This window comes from Orcinus orca, chromosome 19 (genome assembly GCF_937001465.1).
Source record: "Orcinus orca chromosome 19, mOrcOrc1.1, whole genome shotgun sequence".
Taxonomy (NCBI): Eukaryota; Metazoa; Chordata; class Mammalia; order Artiodactyla; family Delphinidae; genus Orcinus; species Orcinus orca.
The window spans coordinates 39,914,742-39,937,467 of NC_064577.1; the positions used below are offsets into that span (position 1 = coordinate 39,914,742).

At 50.5% G+C, this 22,726-nt stretch overlaps 1 protein-coding gene and 2 long non-coding RNA genes across 7 annotated transcripts in view; 2 read left to right on the forward strand and 1 right to left on the reverse strand.

The window, feature by feature from the left end:
* Positions 1–22,726, forward strand: part of LOC125962024 (uncharacterized) — a 216,687-nt gene that overhangs the window by 30,800 nt on the left and 163,161 nt on the right. The gene's annotated exons all lie outside the window — the stretch shown is intronic.
* On the forward strand, positions 1,624–20,119 carry MEOX1 (mesenchyme homeobox 1). 5 transcript variants are annotated; one of them, XM_049701609.1, is made up of 4 exons: positions 1,624–1,717; positions 2,205–2,532; positions 16,721–16,893; positions 18,043–20,119. In XM_049701609.1, the coding sequence occupies exons 2-4, from the start codon at positions 2,409–2,411 to the stop codon at positions 18,163–18,165; spliced, it is 420 nt and encodes a 139-aa protein (XP_049557566.1). In that variant the 5' UTR covers positions 1,624–1,717; positions 2,205–2,408; the 3' UTR covers positions 18,166–20,119. The 5 variants fall into 5 exon arrangements, with proteins under 5 accessions (XP_049557566.1, XP_049557564.1, XP_033272822.1 ...); XM_049701607.1 differs by having other exon boundaries at positions 1,625–1,717; positions 2,016–2,532; XM_049701608.1 differs by having other exon boundaries at positions 1,639–1,794.
* On the reverse strand, positions 9,014–16,169 carry LOC117198863 (uncharacterized). Its single transcript, XR_004480122.2, has 3 exons — positions 12,500–16,169; positions 12,096–12,378; positions 9,014–11,845 (listed from the first exon to the last, which is right to left on the reverse strand). It is a non-coding gene; the product is annotated as an uncharacterized LOC117198863 (long non-coding RNA).

Consider the following 22,726-nt stretch of genomic DNA (forward strand, 5'->3'; position numbering starts at 1 on the left):
TTTTTCTTTTTGCGGTACGCGGGTCTCTCACTGTTGTGGCCTCTCCCGTTGCGGAGCACAGGCTCCGGACGCGCAGGCTCAGCGGCCATGGCTCACGGGCCCAGCCGCTCTGCGGCATGCGGGATCTTCCCGGACCGGGGCACGAACCCGCGTCCCCTGCATCGGCAGGCGGACTCTCAACCACTGCGCCATCAGGGAAGCCCTGCGATTTCTTAACTGTGTGATTCTGAGCAGCTCACATCATCTTTCTGAGCCTCAGTAAAATGTGGAGCATAATTCTTACTTTACCCACAATAGGAGAGTTGTGAGGTTCAGAGGAGAGATGTGTGTGCAACAGGTTAAGTCCTGGACAAAGCGGAGAGGTGAGTGTGGTTTGTGGCTATGACCCCATCTCCTCTACCAGCTGGCAACACCCTGGCCACCTGTTCTGGAAGACAGGATGCCTATTTCATGAAGAACATGTGTGCAGCCTCCAGTCTGCAGAACTGAGACCTGTGGCCCTTCTGGGGGAACCCTGGGCATCTTTGCAACAAGCCAGCGGGGACATTGTTTTTCTGGTCCATTCCCATTTCAATCCCAATCCTGCTGCACTGGGCCATGGAAATATTCAGTGGGAGAGGAGCTCTGGCCCCATGTGCTGAGAAAGTTTTCCTCCAAGAAATTATATTAACCCTCCAGAGAGGCCAGCAAGGTCATGGGGATTGAGTAGACTGATTGCCCAGTTGAAATGGCAATGGGTCCTCCTGTGATGGGCACCAGCCCGGAAGACCATGCAACCGTTTGCCGAAGAGAACTCCTTTGGGAATGAGAATCCCCTAATTCCTATTTCCATGCCCAGATTCCATGGAAACCTTGACCTCTGGGGGTGGGGAAGGGGAAGCAGGTGGGTGAAGTTTAGCGGATCAGAGAGCAGGTCGGGGAGGCCTGGAGAAACTTCAAGGAACTTATCTAAGTGTCTTTCCTTTGCCGTGGAGAAAAATGACTTGAAACGCCTCTGGAGAAGAGTGTGGCTAATTGGCATGTAAGTTGGGGGTTAAAGAGCGGAAGGAAGAATCTGATTGTTTTTTTAAGTTACTGAGAAAGTGAGAATGTCACTTTGGGCCGAGAGAAATCATTTTTTTCTGGGGTGTGTCTTTCTACTACAGACCATAGTGGGCCGCTGAGACTTGCAAAAAAAGATTTCTTTTAATCCACCTTCCTTTCTGCAAGCAGCAGTAGAAGGGCCTTTAAATCAAATGCAATCAGCAAACTTGTCTCTTGCGCTCATTCCCCGCTTCACTCCCTGACTTGGCACTTGATGGATTCTGGATATGACTTAAGTCTTTTTCCAAATCCAAGACTTGGGGAATTTTGTTAACAGTGCAATAAAATAACTTCATAGTGTTACAGGAGAAACATTAAAGAAATTGTGTGTGTGCTGCTCTCTTTCCCTAAAAAAAAAAAAAAAATACAGACAATGTTTCTTTAAAAGACTCCATCTGCAAATCCCATTAGATGTGCATATAAGGTTTCTGATGATTAATAGTTGCCTGCTCGGGTTTTGGTTGGAGGGGATCGTGTGTGTGCTGGTTAACCCCTCCCTCTCCTCTCTCACATTTCACTTCAGAAATCTGTCACTCTCTCCCCTACCGAAGGATTTAAAAGTGTGTCTCAGCAGCCCTGGACCAGCTTTTTGCAGGCATTTGCTGCGGGCTCCAAGACGAGCACTCATCAGCTGGTGCGTCTGGGCTGGGACAGTGAAAATGTTTAGTGTCATCGGCGACAAATACACGTACAGGGGACCCCACTAGGCAGGTTGGTGTGTCGGAGGGGGGGACCAGGAAGCCAGGAACGAAGTCCAACAGAGGTGCGGGCACACGTATGTGTGGCCAGACACATGTGTGCGTAGCTGTAAGGAACAACGTTAGTTTTGGTTTTTGTTTTGGTTCCTGGGGTGAATTTTCTGTTGAACCTTTTTCCCTCCTGTTAAAAAAAATTTTTTTTTTTTGCATTTTTAACACTTTGAATATAAAAAGTGTAAGACTCCAGCCTTTGAAAGGACTGAGGCGTGCACCAGACAGCAGATGGATCCAGTGGCCAGCAGCTGCATGAGGGGCCCCCATCCCCCGGCCCCGGTCTGGGGCTGCCTTCGAAACCCTCACTCAGAAGGCAGTGGGGCCTCAGGCCTCCCCCACTACCCGCCAACCCCGTTCTCCTTCCACCAGAAACCAGACTTCCCAGGGACGGCAACGGCAGCGTACCCTGACTTCTCAGCCTCCTGCCTAGCAGCCACCCCACACAGCCTGCCCCGGGAGGAGCGCGGCTTCACTGAGCAGCACCCCGCCTTCCCACAACCTCCCGACTGGCACTTTCCTGTCTCAGAGGCCCGGCATAGGCTCAACCCGGGCCCAGCAGGGGGCTCCAAGGAGATGGGGGCCAGCAGCCCAGGCCTGGTGGACACCACGGGAGGCCCAGGCGAGGACTACGAGGTCCTTGGGAGCACTGCCAATGGGACGGAGAAGAAGTCAACCAGGCGGAAAAAGGAGAGTTCGGGTAAGTGCCTGAGGAACAGCTGACCGTTCCTTTGCTGTGTGACCTTGAGGAGGTTGCTTGCCCTCTCTGAGCCTAGGTATCCTGACCATGAATGCAGAACAATATGATCTAATCCACCCAAAGGCAGGAGACTTAGAACAGTTACCTTTGGGGTTGCTTCTACTCAGAGTTCTAAGATTCTCTGGTGACGGGGGCTATGTCTGTGTCCTCAGCTCTCCTGGGCCTTGGGAAGGATGTGCCGGCAAGAGAACGAAACAGGATCCGCAAAGATTTGAAGGACATGTGGGACGGAGCCTCTGGGTACGGGCTGGCAAGGGCTGGAGAGGGGCTTTCCTGAACCACGCTTCTCCCCACCATGCCCCAGCCAGCTCCAGGTCCCAGAGCCCCAGGGCTTGCTCCCCAGAGGAGTCAGCTGAGACCAAGGCTTGGAGGGCTAGGACCAAGGCTGGGACCCCCGGCAGTCAAGTAGAACCAGGACTCCGTGTCTCCAGGAGTCTAGAGGGAGAGAAGCAGACATAGCGCAGGGACGCAAGAGGCAGGCAGTAAGAATTGGGGCAGACTGCCCATGAGGTATCGCCCTCTGCAGCTGGGCTGTGCCCAGGCCAAGGGGCAGCTCAGCGTGCTAAGGTCTGGGTGACCCCCCCCAAAAGGCCACTCCTCTGAGGAGCCCTCCTGAGGGATCGCCAGACTTGGAGAAAGTCGGGGAGGCAGGCAGCAAAGGGTAAGCTCTGGACCCCAGAGTGCAGGTAAAGCCCTGCTCGGCGCTGGAGCAGCAGAGGCCAGATGATGGAGCTGACCTGCTTGTTCAGGTCCCAGCTAAAGTCCGTCTCCTCCTGGTTGGAAGGACCTGTTGTTTCCTCATTTCCCCGTGGGACTGCCCCGCCCCCCCACCCCCCAGCCTCTCTCACTGCCCATTCACCTTTTGTCTGGTTTCCTGTCCCCACCTTGCCCGGAACAAGACAGTGCCCTGGTCTCCTGCCCCCACTGCCCCGGCCTCCTGCCCCCACTGCCCCACTACGTCCTCCTGACAGCCACCCTTGGGGCACATCTGTCTGTCTGAACCTACAGAAGACCTTTCATGGGGCTAACAAGGGGCAGGCAGCAAATGAGAGGACCGACTAACCAACGAGAACACTCTCTGCTTTGCTTTACGAAGCACTTTCAAAGTAGCAGATTTCCCGAGCATCTTTTTTTTTGCCAAGCATTGGCAGAGGTCCTGGGACTGCAGGGATGAATAAGGTGGTCTCACCCCCAAAGAGTTCAGACTGAGAGGGAGGAGAAGCCAGCAGATACCTTTCCGGCAGTGGTTGTGCTGTGATCTAGGGGGTTCGAGGTGCGGCAGGAAACATACGATAAGTCTTTTGAGTCCCACAAGTTTTCGAGTTTGGTACAGCAGGTCTTGTCAGTGACTTGATTCTTTACACGTGGAAAAGGAAAGACTGAAAAGTCTGAGGGGATCTCTGCTAGCATGGAGTCAAAACAGAGTGACCCACTCATCTCGACGTACCCAGGACTTTTCTGGTTTTAGCATTGAAAGTCCAGTGTCCCCGGGACCGTTGGTCACCCTAGAAGAAAGCTCAAACCCCAGACTTCAGACCCCGAATCCCACACCCTTCAGTAGATTTCAAGCAGAATCCTCATTTTGAAATATCTGGTCTCCATGCTTGAAGAAGCCCCTCATTGTGCTCACAGTGGATGATAAAAACCACAGCCTTCCTGGCTACTAAATAGAAGGGCCCTTTAAATCCCCAGCCAGTCAAACCCTGAACTATTCCTAAGCCCGGATGGAGACTTGCAGAGAATGGGGCGCTTTCTGCTTCTCCTCTCCAATGAGCTGTCAGCCACTTGGCTCCGCGCCTAGTTGAAGAGCTCTCCCCTCCTTGGCGCCTGCCACTATGTCCTCCATCTCTGCCCACATCCACCTTGGCCGCATCCAGCCACTTTCCAGGGGACTGTGAGCCAAGAGCACTGGGAAGGCATGGGCAAGGCCAAGGGCTGGGCTCAGGCAAAAGCTCGTTCCATGTTTCAGCAAGACCCAAATGCACCATCTTTCCTTTTGGCGAGGGACCCATGGATGGCGCTGCTCGCTTGCCGAGCAGCTGGCCACCCCAGAGCACCCTCTTCATAGGGTCAGCAGCTGGCGGGGGGAGCTTCCCACCCAGGAGGGAGCCTGGGCTCTCCCTCGAGGTCCCCTCAGAAGCAGCAGCAGGAGTAGCAGTCGCACAGGACAGGGCACAGCCAGCTGACTCTCATTCGTTCTCTGGGGTCCCAGACCCTCTCTGGTCAGCATGGAAACCTTTATTGCACGGCTGCTTGCATCTCCCTTCAGAATTTAACTGAAGGGGGAGGAGGTAGGAAAGATCAGTGTTGTAAGAGCCTAAAGAAAAGGGAAAGCGATGGACAAGGCTCACAACCAACTCCAGGAGCCTGGAGTTCAGTTCACAAGAGACAAACCCACGAAGACCCCCGCCCCACCCTACCCGTCCTGAGCCACTGGTTGCATTCTCTCTTTTCAATTTTGACATTCTGTTCATTGTGGATTTTTGTATTCATTTTGATTTTTTAAAACTTTGCATTAAAATAGTCTTTCTCTTGATTACTGAGGTTTTGGGCACCCCTTGCATTTTGCATTCATCGTGTCTCATGCACCTCACCCTGGCCCCTGCTAAGCCGTCTCTGGAAGGTTAAGCAGCATTGCTCAGGGGTGTGTTTTCCGTCATGCTTCACAATCAGGCAGTCAGGTTGCAGGGTCGGCACTGCCGCTTTTGGCTGCTTGACTCTGGGAAAGGTCTTAAATTCTTGGAGCCTCTGTTTACCCTTCTGTAAAATGGGACTATAACAGTATCACTCTCCATGTGGAGTCCCTGTGAAGGTTAAATTCTGTGAGATTAACACTGTGTCTGGTACATGAGTTCGATAAATAGCAGCTCTGAATGGTCTTAGGCCCATATTTCCAGAACCAGTCTTCAGAACATAGAATCTGATAAATAGCCCTATGTTATGGGCGACAGTGGAGTTGAATATTTCAAATACGCTGTCTCAGAAATTCCTGAGTCTGGGGTATAAGATGTGGGAATTTCTCGCAATCATTGTTGGTCCTGAAATCCAGTTGCCATTCATTAGGAGCCTGGAGCTCAGAGATCTGCCAGAGAGGCTGGGGTAGGGGGTGAGTCACGCCTGGTAAATGTGTCCCGTACTGGCTGGCCTGGCCAGGGGGGTTCGGTAACAGAAAGTTACTGGAAGTTTGTTTCAAAAGGAACGTTCTCTGCTCTCTCCTCTTCTTCCTCTGCCAGTCCCAGCTGCTCCCCCATCACTCCCCATTACTGGAAGTGGAGCTGATTTGCTCAGGGAAATGGTCAGGAAAGCAGGGATCCTCGGCTCCTACCCTGAGACTTTCTGTTGGTTCACAGCACAAAACTGATTTAAGAGACAGCTGTGAGATTAACTCATCCCAACGACTCCCGCCCTGGGGCCAGGGGGTGTTAAAGACCCCTGCTGGCAAGGACAGCTGCAAGGCCACTCTTGTTTGCCCCCAATCTGTTGTTGCTACCGTGGTCGTCTTTAATTTATGGGAATGAAGGATTTCTCGGTGATTTCCTGACGGGGTTCAAGGGAAGGTCGCGTGTGATCAGCCCAGCTACAGGTGAATCTGATCGCCCGCCTGGGAGAGTCGCGGTGCCCCGGATCAGCTCAGCGCCGCTCGCCGACACTCACTCTGCCTTCATCAGACTCGCTTTGCCCCATCCTCCTGCAGCTCCAACACGCGTGCCTCCCAGGGTTCCTCCTTCCCCGATTTCTCCCCTGCAAGATCTGATGTCCACCTCCCCGTGCCCAGCTTACGCGCACTCTCAATTTCCCCTGAGGTTGAAAAACCCTCCACAGATTGACCTCTTTCCCTGCTTATTTCCCGCTACAGGCCACCCCTCCCACCTCCATCTCCGCTCACCTTGCCACGAAACCATGCCAGTTTACTTGTCTTGCAAAGACACCCCACTTTTTCTCCCCATGCCCCCGCCCCCCGCCTTTGCTCAGTTCTTCGCCTTGCCTCAAAGACCCTTCTCTTCCCGGGCTCTTCTGCCTACTTATTTTAACATCCAGCTTGAAAGCCACCTACTCCAAGGACCCTCCCTTTCTTTCTTTCCTTCCTTCCTCCCTTCCTTCCTTCCATCCTTCTTTCCTTTATGACTCCACTTGTACCTAGCATCATTTCAGTGAAAGTTACAGTTTAGAAGTTTCAAACTATAGTATCGCTAGAACCTGTGCTGATTTTATAAATACAGCTTGTAACTTCATAAAGGAGCTCCCCTGAGACTTCTAACCTTTGAACATCTTGCATTTGAAATCTGCTTTTTTAAAAATTGTGGTCAAGAACACATAATGTAAGATTTACCATCGTAACCATTTTTGACTGTGCAGTTCGGAAGCATTAACTATATGCATATTGTTGTGCAACAGATCTCTAGAACTTTTTCATCTTATAAAAGGAAAACTCTATATCCGTTGAAAAACAACTCCCCTTTGCCCTCTCCCCACGGGCCCTGGCAACCAGCATTCTACCCTCCGGTTTCTAAAAATTTGATTACTGTAGATACCTCATGTAAGTGGAATCAAGCAGTATCTGTCTTTTTGTGACTGGTTTAGCTCAGCACAATGTCCTCAAGGCTCATCCATGTTGTAGCACATGATAGGATTTCTTTATTTTTTTAAGGCTGAATAATATTCTATTGCATGTGTGTGCACATTTTCTTCATCCATTCATCTGTCATTGGACACTTGGGTTGCTTCCACCTCTTGGCTATTATGAATAATTCTGCAATGAACATGGGTGTGCAAATATCTCTTCGAGATCCTGCTTTGAATTCTTTTGGATATATACCCAGAAGTAGGACTGCTGGATCAGGTGGTAATTGCATTCTTAATTTTTTGAGGAACCTGCATACTGTTTTCCATAGCAGCTGTACTATTTTACAATCCCACCAACAGTGCACAGAGTTCCAATTTCTCCTTTCTCCACATCCTTGCCAACACTTGTTATTTTCTGGGGGTTTTTTGGTAGTAGTCATGCTAGTAGGTATGAGGTGATACTTCATTGTGGTTTTGATTCGTATTTCCCTAATGACTGGTGATGTTGAGCATCTTTTCATATACTTATTGGCCATTTGTATATCTCCTTTGGAGAAATGTCTATTCAAGTCCTCTGTCCAGGTTTAAATTGGACTGTTTGATTTTTGTTGTTGACTTGCAGGAGTTCTTTGTATATTCTGGATATTAATCCCTTATCAGACGTATGGTCCACAAATATTTTCCCCATTCCTTAGGTTGCCTTTTTATTCTGTTGATTGTTTCCTTTGCTACACAGAAATTTTTAAGTTTGACGTAGTTTTGTCTATTTTTGCTTTTGTTGACTATGCTTTTGGTGTCATATCCAAGAAATCATCACCAAATCTAATGTCATGAAGATTTCCCTCCATGTTTTCTCCTAGGAGTTTTCTAGTTTTAGGTCTTACATTTTTAGGTCTTTAATGCATTTCGAGTTAATTTTTACATATGGTGTAAGGTAAGGATCCAACTTTATTCGTTTGCCTGTGGAGATCCAGTTTTCCCAGCACCGTTTGTTGAAGGCTGTGCCTTCCCCACTGTGTAGCCTTGGCACCATTGTTGAAGATCATTTGACCATCTATGTGAGGACTTGCTTCTGGGCTCTCTATTCTGTTCCATCGATCTAAGTGTCTGTTTTTGTGCCAGTACCATAATGATTTGATTACTGTATCTTTGTAATATGTTTTGAAATCAGGAAGCCTGAGGTCTCCAGCTTTGTTTTTCTTTCTCAAGATTGTTTTGGCTATTCAGGGTTCTTTGAGATCCCATGTGAATTTTTGGATGATTTTTTTTTCTATTCTTGCAAAGAAATGCCATTGGGATTTTGATAGGGATGGCATTGAATCTGAAGATCACTTTGAGTAGTATGGACATTTTAACAATATTAAGTCTTTCAATCCATGAACACAGGATGTCTTTCCATTTATTTGTGCCTTTAATTTCTTTCAGCAATGTTTTGTAATTTTCATTGTACGAGTCTTTTGCCTCCTTAGTTCAGTTTATTCCTACATATCTTATCCTTTTAGATGCGATTATAAATGGGATTGTTTTCTTAATTTCCCTTTTGGATTGTTCAGTATAGAAACACAAATGATTTGTGCACGCTGATTCTGTAACCTGCAACCTTGCTGAATTTATTTATTCGTTCTAAGAGGCTTTTGTGGAATCTTAGGGTTTTCCACATACAAGATTATTTCATCTATAAACAGAGATTACTTTACTTCTTCCTTTCTGATTTAGGTGCCTTTTATTTCTTTTTCTTGCCTGAGTGCTCTGGCTAGGACTTCCAGTATTATATTGAATAGAAATGGTGCGAGTGGGCCTCCCTTCCCTAGTTTCTGATATTAGAGGAAACTATTTCCCTTTTTCACCACTGAGTATGATGTTAGCTATGGGCTTTTCATATATGGCCTTTATTATATTGAGATAATTTCCTTCTACTCTTAGTTTGTTGAGTGTCCAAGAATCCTTTCATGACCTCTCTCCCCTCACACATAGAGCATACCTTGCTGACATCACCATCTTAGAATCAAACCACAGTTGGCCCGTATCCAGAGTTCTAGATGCATATAGCTGCCTTTTTCCTTAAAATTGAAGTGTCTAGAGGGCTGGGATGCTATCTGATTCACCTGGGCAGTCTCCCTAGCACCTACTGAAACATGTGTACACAGGAAAAGCTCATTCATTGTCTGGCCAACAGCCTCTAGTGCAGCCTGGCATTCACTCATTCATTTTCTCACTTTCTCTCTGAGAGTGGCTCCACCGCCTGGCATGAGGGTTTTCACCATGCGTGATGTGCTTCTGGAAAATGCATCAGGATTTTTACAGTCTCACTCACAAAAAAGTGTGCAGAGTGCCAGACTTCAGTCATAAAACCAGCCCAGGGTCAGGGTGAGTGCTGGGTCAGAAAGACATATCCACGTGCAGGTTGGACTTGCAGGAATCCGCTACAGGTGCTGGGCTTGCCTCCCAAGCACTCCCATGGCTGGAGCTGTGGCTAAGCAACAAAGGGGACCCACCACGGCCAGGCAGTTAGGGGGGGCTCACGGCTGGGCAACGAGAGGGCCCAGCTGCCACATGGACAAGTGACTGTGCTCTCCAGTCTAGAGGAATTGCAGAGCCGTCCCTATGGCCTTGCGTCAGCCTTGCCAAGCACCCCCCAGTGGCCTTGCTCCCTCTCTCTCCTCAGTGATAAGCACGGATATGGGGAGTTGGGGGCGTCTTAGTTTGCTTGGGCCGCCATAACAAATACCACAGACTGGGTAGCTTAAACAACAGACATTTATTTTCCCACAGTTCTGGAAGCTGGGAGTCAAAGATCAAGATGATGGCAGGTTTGGTTTCTGCCGAGGCGTTTCCCTTTGGCTGGCAGACAGCCGCCTTTTTGTCACGTCGTCACACGGCCTTTCCTCTGTGCGTGCGCATCCCTGGTGGCTCTCTGTGTGTCCTAATCTCTTCTTATGAAGACACTAGTCAGATTGGGTTAGGGCTCACCGTAACTGCCTCATTTTAATTTAATCCCCTCTTGAAAGACCCTATCTCAAAATACAGTCACATTCAGAAGTACTGGGGGTTAGAATTTCAACATATTAATTGGTGGGGGGGACACAGTTCAGCCCATAAACAGAAGGTACAGGGACAAAGTTCTAGCGGCGGGACAAATGCTCCAGTCCCGGGTCCGCTGGCCACTAGTGTCTGTCCATTCAGACAGAGCGTTGCTTCTGGCCACAAGCAGATCCCCGCATTCTTATCTTACTCCCATCAAGAGAGAAGAAAAAAAGTGGAGACTGTTTTACGAATGAATCTCTAAAAAAGCAGGCTGTTGGGACAGAGGAAGAAGGAAAGGAGGTAATAACAAAATAAATGGACAACCTCAGTTGAGTGTCGCCTGGGTCACAAACGTGACACCGAGTATCAGGCTGAGTGATCTCAAATCCACACTCACCCCTTTCTGAGGGGCAGGACTCGAGGCCCCTGCAGACCCCTGGGGCCAGCTTCCCCAGTGCCCACTCCACTCACGGAATCAGGGTGCCCTGGCCTCTGGCCAGGATTCCTCTCGCAGTCCCCACCCCCATTCCAGACTCTTCTATGTCATGTTTTCCTTGAACTCAGTGGTGGAGAAGCAGTGTGAGCAGTGGGCCCTGGGTCTTGAAGCCTACGCTTCCTTCGGTGACAGCTGAGCGTGACATCTGGAACTGATAAACACAAACAAAGCCCAGCGCTGCTCTCGCCTGCCCCAACCGTCTCAGAAACTTGCTGCTGTTCCAGCCTCCCCTTTCCACCGCCCCCGTACCCCTTCCACTTCTCTGCTCCCCTCTTTCATGGTCCCCACACCCCATCTCCTCAGCCAGTCCATTCCACTATCCCTCATCACTGCCCACCCTCACCCACCCCCCGCCACCTGGGACTCTCAGCAAAGACGACTCTAGCCCCAGGTATTCCCCTCCCTGAATCCCCCAGTCCCACTGCTGGGCTCCTCAAAGAGGCTGGGAGCCTCACCAGGTCTCTTCAGGCCCCCATGGGAGACAGAAAGGGCCTGGACATTGAGGTGGGTCGGGGCCCAGAGAGAAAGTCAAGCCAGTCCCAGGAAGCCAGGGAGGTGTGAATGCAAAGGCCCATCTGGTTTTGGGACTGGCTCCATCCAGATCTTGTCTATTTTCAGGGCTTTGACTCTTCCCTCTGAAGTTGAAAGTATCAAAACTAACGAGCACATTAAAGGTCTGGTCTGTAGCCTAGCAAGCTGTAGACCCCATTTTCAGAGGATCTGCCAAGGGGAGTCCCAGGGAGGCAGACCTGGACCCAGACCCAGACGCCATCCCTGGAGCGAGCACAGCTCCATACTCATCACCCCTGCAGTGCAGTGTGACGTAGCCTGAACTGGTCCCAGGGGACTTCTGGCAAGCCATTTAGTCTCTGGGTCTTAATTTCCTCGTCTGTTCCATGGGCTAATGTGTACCTTACCTACCTCACAGGATAATTAAGAGGACCCAGTAGGAAGCAGCCTAACAGTCAGGAAATAGCTTCCTATAAAGGAAATCTGGGTTCTCAGCCCAATTCTGCTGCTAACTTGCTGTGTGTCTTTAGGCAAGTTTCTTACCTTCTCTAGGCTCACCTGTAAGATGTAAAGGCCACATCAGATCATCCCCAAGTCCCCTTCCAGGTCTACTGTTCTATGATTCTGTAGTACAGAGGAAAGCCCCAAAGAAGTTTATCTCTGGGGGAAAGAAATCCATTGTCAATTGTCAACTGCAAAGTGCTACCCGAATATGGGGCTTGTGGCTGTCTATCTGGTCCTGGATAGAAATTTATGTTAACTGGCTGTGAGAGTTGGGGAGTAGGAATACAGGACTCCAGAAAGGCACGTTCCCCAAGGTCTATCTGAACCTCCCCGTAGTTCCGATAAAGCTGTCTGCTAACTTTAAGAAGGTCTGCCAAACGTGACAGCTACTTATGAAATAATTTACCTCGGATGGTGTCAAAGCTCCTGGTGGAAACCGCAATCACACACACATCCTGTTTGCATTTCTCTGGGTGCTCCGGACCATTCCATCACGGCCCTGCTCCCTCCGAGGGTGTGCAGAGGGCGGGGCGGGGCCGAGGGTCTCCTCCTTAACCACAGAGGCAGCCAGCTGAGCACCGGCCTCCTCCCTCTGCGGTCCTGGAAGAGGCGCCCGCTGGCCCTGAGGAAGAATCAGGACCAGGAGGACTGACGTGGACGGTCACGCTGCTCAGTTCTAGTTACTGCGCCTGGAAGCAATAGAGACACGGATTCAAGTACAAATGTGCAAAAGTAGTGGAGAAGGGAAAACAGTTAAAAGGCCAGACGTTGAAAAGGCATCCCTTTCACACAGCTCTGGAGACGTGGTACCTTGAGATGCACTGTGTTTTATCTCCACCTGTGTCATCTCTCCAGCATCACCTCCAGCAGAACCTCTTCTGGTGGTTCTCCAAAAGGAGCCTCAGCTGTGTGCCCGGCACTGTGCTAAGGGTTAACACACATTACGCATCTCGCTTTACCTTCTCAGAAGCCTTCTGATCACAGGGGGTGAGGCTATTCTGTTTTACAAATGAGGAAACTGAAGCTCAGAGAACTTAAGGGACTTGCCCAAGGTCAGAGAGCCTTTCTTCGAGCCAGCTAAGGTTCAGGCTCTCCAACAGGTCCTCAGAAATCTCTGCAAACACAACTCCCTTCCACGCAGCTCCAGGCTTGGGGCACTGTGCATGTCAGAGGGAGAGAGAAATTCCCCAGCACAGCCCTGATCTTTGGACTGAGGGCCTTGGGAAGGCTGCGGAGGGCCTTGGGACAGAACACACAACACACTGTTCCTTCCTGCTGACAGAAGGGTGTAACCTGGGGCCAAGACAAGAATCTTTGAAACTGGAAGGGACCTCGGATTCCAGGCCGGGGTTTCTCAACAGAAGAGGGAGTAGGGAGAGAAGAGAGTGCCAGGGTGGCGTATTGGAAAAGAACTCTGACAACAGCTCGCCCAGGGAAAGAAGGCCCAGCCCAATCCCATACTTCTACCCATGGCGAAGCTGAGCCCAGAGAGGGGAGGGAGGCTCCCCAACAAAGGGATCAAACCATCTTGGGGGTAGCATGCATAGGAACTGTGCATGTGATCCAGCAGAATGGACACCCCCTGGCCAGAAACGGTATAAAAGTACTTACCATTTTTCTTTGTCTTTTCCTATCTTGATGAAAAGATATGCTATTTTTATACTATTGCAGAACAAAGAGAACCATAACTTCCACTTTCGTTTTCATAGCTAACTTGCCATACTTCTGACCCCTTTGTCATTTCTTTTTTTTTTTTTGCGGTACGCGGGCCTCTCACTGTTGTGGCCTCTCGCGTTGCGGAGCACAGGCTCTGGACGCACAGGCTCAGTAGCCATGGCTCACGGTCCCAGCTGCTCCATGGCATGTAGGATCTTCCCGGACCAGGGCACAAACCCATGTCCCCTGCATCGGCAGGCGGACTCTCAACCACTGCGCCACCAGGGAAGCCCTGTCATTTCTAACAGTGATCAAAGTTCTTACCCCTCTGGGAAGCTGATGAGGGACAAAGGTTCTTCCAGTGCCAGTTGCCACCCCCTTTAGCGGGTGTTGCCCCGAGGTTCACACAGGGGCTCAGACACTCAGTTCCCAGCCCAGGCTCCTTTGTCCTATTTCTTCTTTCCCATCCTGAGGCCTCTTAGTAAATCAGGATACTAAGAGGTGAGAGAGGACAGTGGATAGGGTGGGGTTTGGCCTTGTTGACAATGGTCAGCTGCCCCCATAACCAGTCCAAGACCAGCTCCAAAGGTCTCCTCCCTTTATCTCCCTTCTTCTCTCTAGGAAGGATTATGTGCAGAACTCTGTGTGTTGGGGGGAGGTATTTGGGGGGTTTCCATAGGGGACCTGTGCACACCTCAGCAGGCCTGAGAGAAGGGGAGGGTGGGTGTGGGCATCAACCCAGGGCCCACAGGAGCCCTGGAGGCAGAGACGGGCAGGGCTGTGATGGTCCAGGTCCAGCTGCCAGCCAGCCGACGCAAGATGGAGAACCTGACGCCAGGGTTGATGGCCAAGGCTCTAGTCAGGTGGATCTGGATTCGAATCTCGGTTCTGCCGCCCAAAAGCTGCCTGGCACACTGGGCAAGTTCCCGGGCCTCTCTGAGGCTGCTTCTGCCTCTATCTACTGAGAGGGATTTAGCAAACATTTAGCAAGAACCTCCTAAGTGCCAGGTACAGTAGCAAGTGAGAAAAAGCAGTTACATCCCTGGGGAGAGAGCGCTATTAATCAAATTATCACACAAATCCACACGACAAAGCTAAAGGGATAATACTACTACCTACTCCTACGTGTGGTGTATGGGGAGGATTAAAGCAGTGACTGCATCTTAGCACGTGGAAGCCTTTAAGAAACGGTAGCTATTACCCCAGCCCCTCAGATGGCGTCTCAAGGAATTGAAGAATCGGAAGAATACTTTATATTTGTCCAGAGCTTTAGAGTTTTAAAAGCATTTTCCACACACAGCAGCTTGTCCAAGCTTCCCAAAACCTCTGGGAGGTAGATTTCTGGATGAGAAGCCCAGAGAGGTTAAGCGACTTCCCCAGAGGCTCCAGAAAGAAGATCCAGGATTCAAACGTCGGGGCAAGTCCTCTGGGTTTAACACCCCCGCTGCTGCGAAAGGTTAGAGCTGGGAAATACCGAGCTCCAGGACAGGAGCGGATGGGAAACAATCCAGGTTTCCCAGCCTCGCTCTGGGCGCGCAGGCGAGGATGTGCTCCGGAATCGGCGTCCCTCCCCGGCGTGACCGTGACCGCCCCTCCCTCCCGGGCTCGCGCCAGCCAAGGCTGAAGACTCCTGGGGGACCCCAGCCAGGCGGCGCGTCCTTCCCCGCCAGCCCCGGCTCCGCTTCCGGAGGGGTCTGGGCAGACAGCCCGGCAGGAGAACTCGCCCCCTTCCTTCCCACCCCCGGGCGCGCCCGGCAGGCGGCCCACCGGGATCCGGCACGGGCACCCGAGCATCGGGGTTGCGGGGACCCCCGGTGGCGGCACCCGGGCGGCGGCCCCTCCTCCGCCTCCTCTGCTTCCCGGGGGACGTCGGGAGGGGACGGGCGGCTCCCCCTTCTATCCGGCTCCCGGAGGCGTGGCGCGGGGGCGGAGGACGCGCAGACAGAAATGCAAGGGGGACTGCGTGGAAAGCGCTAGAAAGCACCGGCGGGCTGACGTTCCCATCGGGAACGTGGGGTGGACGAGGGGTCTCCACATCCCCGTCCCGCTCGGCAATCTGGCCCCTTGGCCGGGCTCCCTGTATGTACAAGGGCAATGAAGTGAAAGACTTCTAACTTTTAAGAGCGCTGCAGTAAAACGTGCTTCCTGGAGCCCTTCCCGGGCCACGTGGCACGCGTTGGTAGTTCATTGTGTAGGTGTGTCGGTCTCCTTCCTGTGTGCTTCTCCATCCACCACCGCCCCTTCCCCTGTTCAGATCACGATACAGTCCTTTCTGGGTGGACAGTACTTTACAGTTTGTAAAGCCTTCCTACATATATTTCATTGGAACACTGTGTGAGTCACACTGCCTGAGTTGGATTCCTGTCCCCACCACTCACTGGCCAGATGAACTGGATGAACTTGGACAACTTGCTTCACTTCTCTGTGCTTAGTTTTCTGGTCTATAAAATGCGTCTCATCCTAGAGCTCGCCAGGCTGAATCACTGTGAGGATTAAGTGGCTGGTGCCTGTAAGGTGCTTGATTCCGGTACCCGTTACCAGCTACGGTTGAGCCCCTGCCCTGTCGAACTCAGAGCCTCCTTCGTAAATGAACTTTCCAGACCTAGCCCCTCCTGGTGTCAGAGCGTTGGGGGGGAGCGGGAGAAACTTAAGGCAGCGCTTCTCAATTTACACGTGCGCACACCTCCCCTGGGAATCTGGCTGAAATGCGGACTCTGATTCAGTAGGTCTGAGGATGGAGTGAGGTGGAGATCCTGCAAGTCTGACAGCTCCCTGGCCACACGACTGCTGCCACCAGGCACCCTCTGAGTAGCCAGGTCTTAGAGCAGAGGTTTGTAACCATGACCACGTGTCAGACTCATCAAAGGCTTGTTAAAACAGATCACTGGGAAAAACAAAAAACAGATCGCTGGGCCCCGCTCCCGTAGTTTCTGATTCAGCAGGTGTGCGGGGAGGCCCAAGGATCTGCATCTCTAACAAGTTCCTAGGTGATGTTTCTGTCGTTGAGGACAGAGAACCTCAGTTTTAGAGCAACCTGCCCCACAAACTTACAGCCACTGCTAATGTCAAGCTGTGGGTAGGTGGGGACAGAGGTGGGGTGGAGATCATTAAACAGCCAAAGGCAGCATCTTGTGCTTCGGGAATTAAAAACAGTTGTGGGGGAGGTGTGCCTGAGGTTGATATCCAAAAACCTTTCCAGTTCTCTGGGGGTGAAGACGCTAGAATGAATGATAAAGGGACACCGTGGGTTCTTTCTCAGCATCCTTTCAAAATAAGAGCAACAGGGAAAGGCTGCCCCGCTGCTTGAGGACAAAAAGAAGGGGAACCAAGGCCCTTGCGGCTCACTTCTTCCTGTTTGGGGCCCTCTCTCCCCAGACAACCAGGAGAACCGAGGGAAGCCAGAGGGCAGCAGCAAGGCCCGCAAGGAGCGGACGGCCTTCACCAAGGAGCAGCTGCGGGAGCTCGAGGCCGAGTTTGCTCATCACAACTACCTGACCCGGCTCCGGAGATACGAGATAGCCGTAAACCTGGACCTCTCCGAGCGGCAGGTGCCCCTCCTCTTCTGGCCATCCCTCCTTTCCTGTGCTCTGTCATACCCCTCTCTTCCCCCGCTTCTCCCAGAACCTTCTTCGTCTTCTCCCTCTGCCCCAGTCCAGTGGTCCTCAACTCTGGCTGTACCTGACAATCACCTGCAGAGATTCTAATAACACCAGTGCCTGGGCTCCACCCCCTAGAGATTGTTTTCATTGGTCTGAGGTGAAGTCCAGGCATCAGAATTCATCGAAGGTCCCCGAGGTGATTCTCACATGCAACCAGGGTTGAAACCTCTGATCTGGTTATCCCTAGACTTGAGTGTGCAGTGGAATCATCCAGGCCCTGTTTAAAATGCAGCTTCCGGAGCTCCACAGAGCGATTTTCCAGTCATAATGAGTGGGACCAGGAATCTGCATTTCGAGTAAGTTCTCCAGGTGATTTGGATTTGCAGCTGGTTCCTGGACACACTCTGAGAAAAGCTTCCTAGCCCTCTGTTTTGGGCTTTCTCTCAGAGCATTCCATCCATACCCATGCTCTGACGTGGAATAAAATATTATTATTATTATTATTGATTGCAGCTTTCAGTTGAGAAAGCGTCTGCCAAAATGCTGGATTTAGAATCAGAGGACTTAGATTCAGATCCCGCCTCTACCCTTTCGTAGCCCTGAGACCTCTGGGACATGTCTTCTCCTAACCTCTCTTGGTCTCCATCTGTAAGGCAGTGTCATAACCCCACCCTGCAGGTTTACCTGCAGGTAAATGCTGAAGCTCAGATGAGAAAATGTCCAGACCAGAGCTATCTAAGCTGAAAAGTGCTTTATAAATGTGCCTGAGGGTGAGGCTGGTGATCCTGTGTTCCCAGATGCTTGGGTAATAGAAGCGACAGGGAGAGGGCGTTGGCACAGGAGGGGAGGGGCTTGTGAAAGGGGGTGGGGCCAGTGTGACTTTTAGAACTGGTTCTTCTGTCAGGCTTTCTTTATCTGGAGACATAAGACAAGCCTCTGGGCCGATTGGTGGGTCTTCCCTTGGAGGCGTGGGGAGGGGCAAGCAGAATTTCGAGCTGGGGGGTCCCCAGAGCTGCACCCCAGGTAGCTTCAGCATCCATATGAGGAGACGGTCACACCTGCCGTGAAGTGACCAGGCTCCTCTGCTTCCTTCATCAGGTCAAAGTGTGGTTCCAGAACCGAAGGATGAAGTGGAAGCGCGTGAAGGGGGGTCAGCCCATCTCCCCACACGGGCAGGACCCCGAGGATGGGGACTCTGCCGCCTCTCCAAGTTCAGAGTGAAATTCTCCAGGGAGGAAAAAAAGACTGAGGACTGAGCCCCGTACCAGCTACCCCCACCCCAATCCTACCTTCACCTTCTCCCACCCACCCAGGGCAGCCTCTCCACATCGCACAGTGACTCTTGGATAGGAAGCTGCCCAGGGTTCCCGGGAGCCTTGAAGTTTCCCAGAAAGCTCTGTCCAGCATTGCTGTGTCTTAGCAGCCCCTTCCCCAGGGCCTTTGCTTCTCACATTTCTCATGGAGTCAGTCGTACAGCAGCCAGAATGGACCCTAGTGAATCCCGGGAATAGCTCCAGGGACACTGTTTCTCGGAGACTCAGCTGCCACTCATGAACACAGATGCCCCCAAAGAAAGGAAAGGAGACACACACACCCTAGACCACCCTTCCTTTCTGGGCTCTATATCTGAGGCTTTGGGGGACCTCAAAGGCCCCAAAACCCGAGGGGAAATCAATGTGAGGAAGTTGAGGTCAGAAACTTAGCTGCTACAAATCAGAAGCCATCCCTGGATCCAAATTTGCTGGTGAAATGGGCAAGTTCATGATCACTAGCTAGAAGCAGACAGTCAGCAGAACAGCCTGGTGTAGGTCTCTGTGGTCCCCACACAGGCCTTTCACGCTGGCTTGACTGGGTTAGGAGAATGGACCCACGACAGCACCTGCTTCTTCAAAATCAATTCAGGGATACACACAGGACTGTTGAGCAGGACCCCCAGAACACCGGAACAGCTATTCCTTTTAAATCTATAATTTCTGGATTGAAAACCTATCCAGATGCTCACATTATGAGGGTGAGGGCTGGAGAGGGTCCCCTATATTCTACGAATGAAGTGATCGCTTCATGAAGCGATCATGAAGTGATTGAGGTAAAGGCTGCTGGGTGAGGACCTAGAAATGTGGAACCCTGTTAAGAAAGTTTCTCCAGCTGCAATGTCCTGTGCTTTCAAAGAACTCTGACCGCAAATAAGGACCAAAAAAAGTCCCCCTATCTCCATGGGATGCATCTGAGGCCATCCAATGTGTTCCACAAATGTTGTTATGACTGGAAGAGCTGCCACGTTTATGTGTGTGGACTGCCCAGATGCCCTGGGACTGTTGGCCAAACAACCTGGGGTGACTGACGCCTTGAGAGAGACCCCCTGCCTGCCTCAGTGCTCTGTCCCCCAACACCACCTGGTGTTGCAGAGGGAGGTCAGTAAGAGTTTGGAGCTCTTGTATGTAGATGTAATCATTCACGTGTAAAAAAAAAAAAACCCACCTCCCCATCCCCGAAAGGACAGACGCTGTGGAAAATGATTGCCAAATGGCTGGTTAGAGCGTGTGTAATTTTTTCTAAAGCATACTTCATCTATTTTCTTTAGATTACATCAAGTTAACTGTGTAAGGTCAATTCACTTAGTAAGAAAACTCTTAGAGAAATAAAATCAATAAGAAAAAGCCAGGCTCCTCGCAGAGCTTTTTCCTGGCAGAGCTAAGAACCACAGCTCTGTGCATCCTCTGATGCTCATGTGATGATTGGCCAGACAAGGTCTAGAAGCAACGAAGAAATGGAAGAAATCCTCTGGACCAAGGTATCCCTTGGTTCCTCCAAAGGTGGCGGTGCAAATGTAATTGATGTAAAAGAAAAAAGAATCTTGTCTTCCTCGCAACTGTACAGTCTGCATTTCCCATTGAAAAATTTTAGCTTTCAGTTTCTCTAACCCATGGCTTATCAAATAGACAATGTTCTGTAAACAAAAGATGAACTCTTTTGTTAATAAAGGAATCTTGACCATAAGCTAACCAACCCTAATTTTTAAATTCAAAGTTTGAAGATTTTTGTTTTTCAGGGTACAACCATATACACCAACGGTAATAAAAAAAAATGACACAAGAAAAGATGTCCTCAATTCTGTGTCTTTTTAATGAAAAGAGATTTGTCTCACCAAGATGTCAGCAATGGACGAAAGAGGACTGGCTAGAGAGGAGGGGAGGGAGGGACCTCGGAGAAGAGACCTGGCCAGGATTTGGCATTGAGGCAGTCTGGGCCTGGTGTTGGCGGTGACCAGAAATGATATCATCAGGAACTGGCAGAGGAAAGCAGACCTACCAAAATCAAGGTGCCAAAGGGAAGGTTCAGGTTCAAAGCCAAGCAGAGCAGACATCCTCAGGCACTCCAACACCCCCTTCTAACTCGATTCCTGTGGCTTCGGAGGACATCAACCTCTCTTGGTTTTCTTGTGTGTCTAGAATGTTCCTTCTCTGTCTCCCAAGCAGACAATCTCCCTTTCGCAATGCTTTCACCCCCACTGCTGGTTCCCAAGTTTTCCACTTTCTGCCCACCACCCTCTTCTCCTCTTCTTGCCCTCCCCAGACAATCCCATCTACCTACATTTTTTTTATTGTAGTAAAATATACCCAACATAAAATTTTAACCATTTTTAGGTGTACAGTTCTGTGGCATTAAGTACTTTCACGTTGTTGTGCAACCACTGCCACTATCCGTCTGCAGAACTTTTTCATCTTCCCAAACTGAATCGCAGTCCCCGTTAGATAATATCCCCACCTTCCCTCTTCCTTCCATCCACCTACATTTATAAAGTGTTTACTCTGTGTCGGACACTGTTCTAAGCGCTTTACGTGGACGAACTAAGTTACTTCTTTTAACAATCCTAAGAGGCAGTGCTGCTATTCCTGTCTTACAGATAAGGTAAGCAAAACAGAGAGAAGTTGAGTAAATCCCCAAGGTTTTATAGCCCATTAGTGGTTGTCATAAGTCATATGGTTGGGCCCAACGATTTTCTTTTCTCCCCACTAGATGAATACTGCTCCCTGACCGTTGTCATATGCTGTACCTCCGGTGGGAGGAGTGTATGTCCCCACCTGGCTGACTTCAGACTTGTCCATGTGACCTGCTTCGGCCAATAGAATGTGAGCAAATGCACCGAGTGCCCTGTCTGTGCAGAAGTTTTAGAGTCATCTCATGGCTCTGCCATTGCTCTCTTCCTTCTGCACGAGGCTGGGCTGAGACGGGGGTTCCACCATTACCCTGGGTTCCAGAATGAGAAAGACGTGGAGCAAAGCCAAAGCTAGCTCCCAATTTTCATCTATGTCAGTGAGGACATAACAGTTCACTGTTGTAAGCCACTGGGATTTGGGGGTCATTTGTCACTGCTGCACCACTTTGTGGAAACTGACCACTCCAGTGACGACACTGGGATTTGCATCCCAGCATTCTGGTACCAGACCAACATTCCCCTACCCCTGATGTGGGAGCTTAAAGTTTCATACTCTGCTGCCTACTGCCCTTTGCCACCTAAATGGCTACAGGCACGTCAAACTCAAAATATCTGAAGGGGAAACCTCCATTCCCCAGCTTAGGCTAGCTCCTCCGCCTGCCTTCTGAATCATCTATTTTAGTTGGCGACACCACAACCTACCCGTTCACTCATGCTAGAAACCTCATTCACTCATGCTAGAAACCTCATTCACTCATACTAGAAACCTGGGACACATCCCTGATACTACCTAGCTGCTTTGCAGAACCAGTCGGTTACCTGGTCTTGTTCATTTCACTTAACTCGTAGGTATCTCTCACACCCATGCATGCTTTGTCTTCCAACCACCATTGCCCTTGCTCAGGCTGTCAACATCTCACAGTTGAATTAGAACCTCTAACAGCTCTCAAAGTCCATCCGCTACAGCAATCACACACACACAAATTCAACCTTGTCACCCGATTTAAAACCTATCAATGGCTTCCTATCACCTACAACATAAAGTTCAAAACCCTTTATATGCCTCCAGGTTCCCCGTGCTCTGGCCCTTGCCTAACTCTACAACCTCGTTACACCATCCCCTGCCACAAAACCCAGCAATACCAAGCCACTGGCCCTTCCATATACAGATACCATGTGATTTCTTACCTACATTCCCTTGCTCATTCCCTTCTGTTTGGAAAGATCTCTCAGACCTGGACCCCCCCCCCCAAAGACTTAGGCATTCCACTGGCGCTTAAAGGGACAACTTGAAAGGCACACAGAGGAAGCTTTAATGGGTCAGTATGGCCCAGTTTTCAACAGGAGGCCCACGCCTGACATCAGGCAGCAACATTATCCACTTTCTAAAGTCAATAGAAGAAAATCTCTTTCAATATGAGAATTTTAATTTCTCCAGTAATAGTTAATAAGTCCATGGAGGAGGGTCTGATAATGAAATTAAAGGTGCATGCACACATCAGTCACGCTCTCTGGTTTCCTTTGAAGACTCCCTGACTCTTCCCACTCTTCAGTGTTGGCATTTGACTGAACGGTGCTAGGTGAACAGTAGCTGGGACCAACTGCTCCTCAGGCTGGTAAAAATCTTCTGCTTTTTCTCGGGTGCAAAGCTGTGCGAGGGAAGCAAGCCCACCCACTGGCGACTCCCTGATGGGAACCAGTGACTGTGACCAGAGACGGAGGCTCGGTAGGAATCCAAACAGCCAAGGATTCTCCGACAGTAACTCTTCAGTCATGGGTTTCTCCATCCTTCAGAGAGCACTGAGGACAAGCAAGTATGCGGCTGCCCTTTGGAGAGAGGGAGAG